At 36.4% G+C, this 6865-nt stretch overlaps 1 protein-coding gene across 2 annotated transcripts; it reads left to right on the top strand.

Annotated features, from left to right (window-relative positions):
• LOC113868561 (homeobox-leucine zipper protein HDG5) lies at positions 1 to 6186 on the top strand. 2 transcript variants are annotated; one of them, XM_027504244.1, is made up of 12 exons: positions 1 to 152; positions 394 to 638; positions 715 to 875; positions 1046 to 1163; positions 1835 to 2026; positions 2397 to 2867; positions 3187 to 3288; positions 3379 to 3591; positions 3741 to 3909; positions 4298 to 4566; positions 4663 to 4758; positions 5320 to 6186. In XM_027504244.1, exons 2-12 carry the CDS (start codon positions 501 to 503, stop codon positions 5743 to 5745), a joined length of 2355 nt encoding a protein of 784 aa, XP_027360045.1. In that variant the 5' UTR covers positions 1 to 152; positions 394 to 500; the 3' UTR covers positions 5746 to 6186. The 2 variants fall into 2 exon arrangements, with proteins under 2 accessions (XP_027360045.1, XP_027360044.1); XM_027504243.1 differs by having other exon boundaries at positions 126 to 152; positions 400 to 638; positions 5320 to 6166.
• Positions 6187 to 6865: the final 679 nt, after the last annotated feature.

The following is a 6865-nucleotide window of genomic DNA, read 5'->3' as shown; positions in this document are numbered from 1 at the left end:
AGAGCAACAAAGCCACTAGGACAAGGAGAGGGAGGGAGGGAGAGGGACCCTTCTCTATCCGTGCGTGCGTGTCAACTCAACTCAACTAAGATCATCCAAATCCATATTCTTCCCTTCATTTTCAAAACCACTTCCTCACATTGCTCCTCCTGGTATTTCTAACTTTTAACGTTTTTTAATATATATTTTTTCACTGTGCTTTTTTTCCCCTAATAATTTAATATGATAAAAAATCTTTGTTAGTTGCGGTTCCGCTGTCTCAGATTTTGGGGGGTTTGGTAGGGAATCTTTTTTATAGTCTTGTTTTTTGGGGGTTGAATGAGAATGTTTTGATAGTTTAAAGGTTTTGTTGTTTGGATTCTGATATGGGAAAGTTTTGTTGTGGGGTGGTAGAGACAGGTTGGGTTCAACTGAAGTAGACTTCTCTCTCAGCACATAAAAAAACACACAAAGTGTGGTAATACAAGTGAAGTGTGGTTTTGGAGAACAAGAAGGCAAGTATGTATGGGGATTGCCAAGTTATGTCAACTATGGGAGGGAACGTAGTAGTAAACTCAGATACCCTCTTCTCTTCCTCGATCCAGAACTCTAACTTCAACTTCATCCCTACCATGCCTTTTCAGCCTTTTCCTACCATGGTAATTATTAATTAATCGACACTTTTGCTTGCTTAAATCTCCTTCTTCTTACTTTTTTATGTTCATATATAAACAGAAAGAAGAAGATGGGATCTTGCGAGGGAAGGAAGAGATGGATAGTGGGTCAGGTAGTGAACATGTTGAAGACAAGTCAGGGAATGAGCAAGAGAGTGAACAACCTACAAAGAAGAAACGTTATCATAGGCACACTGCACGCCAGATCCAAGAAATGGAAGCGTGAGGATATAACTCTATAGCTAGGAAAAGACATGCTTGATTCTAGATCTCTCTCTCTCTCTATCTCTTTTTCATTTTTTCATTGCAATGAAACAAACCCGTTCTCTAGGAACATAAATTTAAGCCGTTAATTTGGTCATTACATATTGTGTAACGTAAATTTGTGGCAGTTTGTTCAAGGAATGTCCACACCCGGATGATAAGCAGAGGTTGAAACTGAGCCATGAACTGGGCCTGAAACCGCGCCAGGTTAAGTTCTGGTTTCAGAATCGCCGAACCCAGATGAAGGTACGCTGAAACTTAATTACCATGCTTTCAACCTTCCATTAAAACGTTCACTTTGATGATATCAAACCAAACCCTAAACTGTACATGCTCTTAATTCTCCCCCCCCCCCCCCCCCCCAATTAAATTGAACGTCTCTCACATACTACTACATACATAGCACGTTTCCCAATGAACCGCGTTTCCTTGGCTTGCATTAAAACTTTCCTATGCCCTAATAAACAGCTACACAGGCAGTGATAGAAGGTATAGCAAGAAAAAATATTAAAAAATATGTATATAAATGAACAAATAAATAGTAAAAAAAGAAAAAGAAAAAGAAAAACAGAAGACTACTCTCATTTACTCATGGTTCTTGGTATGTCCATCATACAGTCTGTATTCCATTAATGTACGCATTAAACCCTACCTGTCACATGTGGTCTCAAACGGTACTCATATTTATTGCCATATATCATTACAGTATTAGGGTTAGAATAATGAAGGGTCTTCTTCTCTTCCTCCTCCATAAATTTTTAAAGCATTTATGTCTTAGGATTTTGCGAATTGTATAAGATATTAGTCATCATTACTATACATGTAAGAATAAGAATATCAAACATACGGAAGAATCTTCGGTTATTTTGCATTAATCATGCGTTCTTTTTTTATTTTTAATCAATTTCGGGATATAGGCACAACAAGATCGGGCAGATAATGTGATACTTAGAGCCGAGAACGAGACTCTAAAGAATGAGAACTATCGGTTACAAGCAGCGCTACGTAATATTATCTGTCCCAACTGTGGTGGCCCATGCATAATGGGCGCTGATCTGGGCTTGGATGAACAACAGCTTCGCCTTGAAAATGCCCGGTTAAGAGAAGAGGTATATTTTATTACCATAATCATTTCAGCACTACTTGAAAATCATGCTAGATAATATTATATGACACGTGTCTGTTACCCTTTGCTCCATATAGTTAAGACAATTTCACTAACATAGTTAAGGAAAGTAATTTTTTCACTAGCACAATATCTATAAGAACAATAAATAAAAAGCTTAAGACAGTTAAAATATTAATACAAAGTTATTTTAATATTATCTTGAGTTTTGATTAGTTATATTTATACAAGCACAAAAAAAGTCTTATTTCATTAAGTGATGTCTAAAAAAATTTCTGAAAAAAGTGGAATAATTGTTAAGGAAAGGATGGAGGTGTGATTTAATTTTCACAAAGTGAATGTTTAATTTGCAGTTAGAACGTGTTTGTTGTCTCACTTCAAGATATACTGGTCGTCCAATCCAAACAATGACAGCAGCACCTACTCTCATGGCTCCATCATTGGATTTGGACATGAACATATACCCACGTCACTTTACGGATCCTCTTGCTCATTGTGCTGAAATGATTCCTGTGCCAATGTTACCTCCCGAAGCTTCACCATTTGCAGAGGATGGTGTCTTAATGGAAGAAGAAAAGTCTCTGGCCTTGGAGCTTGCAGCATCTTCCATGGCTGAGCTTGTGAAGATGTGTCAGACAAACGAGCCACTTTGGATCCGAAGCAGCGAAAATGAAAGGGAAGTGCTTAATTTTGATGAACACGCAAGGCTTTTCTCATGGCCTCTGAATCTCAAGCACCGAAGTGAACTAAGGACAGAAGCTAGCCGTGACACTGCTGTGGTTATAATGAATAGTGTCACTCTTGTTGATGCTTTCCTTGATCCTGTAAGTTGTTTTCTGAATTCCTTAGCTTCCTTTTCTTCTACTTAACCTTCATTTTGGATAATGGTATTATTACTTAGTCTCTTATTTTATAAACGTTTTACTTTTTTGCAAAATTTTGTAAAATTTTAGCACTCTAATTTTTTTAGTGTATTTTTTATGTCTTCGTAATATAATATTTTATAAATAAAGAAGTATCAGAAAAAAAATTGTAAATTCAGGCTTCAATCTTAAGAACTATAAGGAGGAGATTTACTCTTTTCTGTCCCTCTAATTCCATTTGTTCTCACGACTTTTGTCCTTTTTTCATTTCAAATTTTAGCAAAAATGGATGGAGTTGTTTCCTACAATCGTTTCTAGAGCAAAAATTGTCCAAATTATATCTTCTGGCGCTTCTGGTCATGCAAGCGGGACTCTTCAGCTGGTAGGTGTCAAATTGCTATGTACACATTGAAATACTAGTGCCCCATAATTTTGGTAGATTATTAATATATATTGATTATATTTTGTACAGATGTACGCAGAGTTTCAAGTTCTTTCTCCTTTGGTGTCAACTCGCGAGACTCATTTTCTTCGGTATTGTCAACAAAATGCTGAGGAGGGAACCTGGGCCATTGTTGATTTTCCTGTTGATACCTTTCACCATAATTTTCACCCTTCTTATCCTAGATACTATAGGAGGTCCTCTGGCTGTGTGATTCAAGATATGCCAAATGGGTATTCAAGGGTAAGTACTATTTCTAAAGTATTGTCATGAGTTCCGATTTTTACAAAGTTCACGTGGTGCTTAAAATTATTTCAATTCGCACATTTTATAGTGTGTGTACCTTTAGTATAATAATCTTTTTTGGACTATATATGTGTATCTATATGCAGGTAACTTGGGTTGAGCATGCAAAAGTAGAAGAGAAACCAGTGCATCAGATATTCTGCAACTATGTCTACAATGGAATGGCATTTGGAGCACGTCGCTGGTTAGGGGTTTTGCAAAGACAATGCGAGAGGGTCGCCAGCCTCATGGCCAGAAACATATCAGATCTTGGAGGTTCTCAAAATCTCATCTACCTTTATCTTTGTTGCAGTAACTTCAATCAAGTTATATTAACTCTTTTTAATAAATAAGTGAACTAAAAGATGGACTAATGGATGGAAACAAAATCACCTAAAACTAAATAGGGAAACTACTTCTGCTGTAGAATCGGCTACAAAATCAATTAGGTAATGTTATTTTTACAACAAAATTTTACAATATATTTTTTTCTATTTTTCTTTATCATACCATTCATATTATTATCTGACATTTCTCTCTCTTCTTGTTCTATCTCTCTCCTCTGTGTAAAAATTTGTTGTAACAATAACATTAACTCAAGGCAGATATAATGTTGAACTACTATGATATGTGACATGACACATTTATTCTATGTTAATTGCAGTGATACCTTCACCAGAAGCACGAAAGAACTTGATGAAACTAGCACAAAGAATGATAAAAACGTTTAGCCTTAACATGAGCACTTCGGGGGGTCAATCGTGGACGGCTATATCAGATTCACCTGAAGACACTGTTAGAATCACAACTAGGAAAATCACAGAGCCTGGCCAACCTAATGGTGTGATTCTAAGTGCAGTTTCAACCACTTGGCTTCCCTATTCTCATACCAAAGTCTTTGATCTCCTCAGGGACGAACGCCACAGATCTCAGGTAGCATAAACCACCATTAACATCCAATCATGAATTGTTTACAAACCAATCGTCAACAGTTAACGACACCATATATATCCAACTTGTTTCTTGCAGATGGATGCTCTTTCCAACGGCAACTCATTGAATGAAGTGGCTCATATTGCAAATGGCTCACATCCAGGAAACTGCATTTCCCTTCTTCGCATAAATGTAAGATCATTTGTCAAATTGGAGAGTTTTTTAATTGATGTGAAATATCTAATTAAAAAGCAAGAGAAAAGTTTTTTAAACGAGTAAATACACAAGCTGATATTTAAAAGTAATATTTCATTTATCTTTTATCGTTGAATATTTTATTTTGTATAGTTGGCTCCTCAATTGTGTCAATTTACTCATATTTTAATTTCTTTTGATAACTAATTATTCTGCAAAAATGTAAGTGTATCTATAATTTGGTGTCTGACTGTTACTTCTATTTTATTTGCATTTTCATGAGAGAAGGATCAAAAAATGAGGGAGTTAACACATAAAAATTTAAATACAAGCTCAGTTCAAGAGTGTAAGAAAGAGTGGGTTTAAGTTTGAATGATTTCTCTATCTAAAGCGTCTTGATTATTTATATTCAAGTCTTTCTTGTATACTTTTAACTCATTGCTATTTCTCACAATGCTTAAAGAATAAATTGTATAAAATAAATTTCTTAAGAATTTTAAGAGTCAAATTATATATTTATTCTTTTTAAACGTTAGGATTTGTTACATGCATATGCAGGTAGCCAGCAACTCATCCCAAAACGTAGAGCTAATGTTGCAAGAGAGTTGCACCGATCAGTGTGGAAGCTTAGTAGTGTACACCACCATCGATGTGGATTCGATCCAGCTAGCGATGAGTGGGGAGGATCCATCATGCATTGCCCTTCTTCCACAAGGGTTCATGATAGTCCCAATGGTATCATCATCAGGGAATGATGATGCCAATTCATCTGCCAATTCAGGTTGCCTTCTAACCATGGGTCTCCAAGTTCTCGCAAGCACAATCCCTTCTGCAAAACTCAACCTTTCAAGCGTTACGGCCATCAACAACCACCTTTGCAACACCTTGCACCAAATCGAAGCTTCCCTTTCTAGCTGCCATGAGAATGGAACTTTTGTTGGGTCTTGCACTGAACCCACCACTAGTGCTCCCTCAAAGCAATGAAAAAAAGTCACTAAAATACTGGATGCATGTGTTGGAACTTTAAGTGTGCATGGATTGAGGGGTAGTAGGAAGAAAAAAAAGGGAAACAAATAAAGATGGATTTGAGTAGGTAGGGAAGTGCATGTGTTGGAAAATGAAGTTGTGTGACATTAGTGGACGTGTGTGTTTAGTTAATTTGTATGGGAGTGATGAGGGTGTGGTAACATATAGTACTATAATTGAGGAACAATGTGGAATGGCATTTTATGTGTGTTGAGGAGTAGAGGGACTGAGGGAGTCAAGAGCGCACCAGATAGTACCCTCACTAGTTAGTAAGGGTGGTGTGGTTCGGGAATTGACTCCTGCTTCTATGTCAGCCTCTACTGTGTTCATTTCAATGATTATCATCATCATTCAACTTAATTCAAGTTTTTATTTTTTGTTAATCTCATTGTCGTTTTCTAAATTGTATCCATCACTTTCACCCCTCCTATCTATTAATCCTTTTGCTTAATAACTATCCAATCTACATCTGTGTGTAATCAGAGGAATGGGAGAGTGAAGAAACAGGGAGGAGACGTAATGCTATCATCGTGAATGGTTAATGTTTCCCCCAACTTTTTCTTTTTTTTGGTAATCGATCAGTCCACGTGCTTCTGAAAATATAACCATTTTTGGAAACAATGAGAGTTGCTTTTTAATGTAAACTATTACAATTTTTGAAAAAAAAATTATCATTATTTTTTATTAGTGGCGTTAAAAGTAAAAGAAAAAAGTTGCAAAGAGCAATATCCATACGTGAGAAAATAAATATATTTATAACTTTGGACTTGGGCCATCGATTCAGTTTCCTTTTTTTGGACATGTCCAAATGTCCCCGTACGACTCATCAATCTCCACTCATAATTATTTGGGCTTTATTGGGCGTATCTTTGTCTTGGGCTTTCTGCTATTTGGGCCTGTTGATCAGCTATTCTGTCGACCGAAAAAATCCCATCTCGTTCCCACCTCCTATAATTTGTATTCTTTCGTTACCTTTTTCTTTGTGGATTTGTTTTCCACCTTTCATGCCATCAAATTGGTTCTTCTTACTCTAGCTCCAAGCATTGATTTCAGTTTAAAGGCTAATTCTACGACCAAG

This window comes from Abrus precatorius, unplaced genomic scaffold (genome assembly GCF_003935025.1).
Source record: "Abrus precatorius isolate BTA unplaced genomic scaffold, Abrus_2018 Scaffold6, whole genome shotgun sequence".
Classification (NCBI taxonomy): domain Eukaryota; kingdom Viridiplantae; phylum Streptophyta; class Magnoliopsida; order Fabales; family Fabaceae; genus Abrus; species Abrus precatorius.
This window is presented reverse-complemented; position numbering and strand designations above follow the sequence as displayed.

What these genes read in the sequence shown, in the direction of transcription:
- LOC113868561 (XM_027504244.1), top strand. Translation starts at nt 501, where the DNA reads ATGTATGGGGATTGCCAAGTTATGTCAACTATGGGAGGGAACGTAGTA. An exon ending in CAAGCGGGACTCTTCAGCTG is followed by an intron (nt 3,289 to 3,378) that starts GTAGGTGTCAAA and finishes TATTTTGTACAG; the next exon opens with ATGTACGCAGAGTTTCAAGT. An exon ending in TGCCAAATGGGTATTCAAGG is followed by an intron (nt 3,592 to 3,740) that starts GTAAGTACTATT and finishes ATCTATATGCAG; the next exon opens with GTAACTTGGGTTGAGCATGC.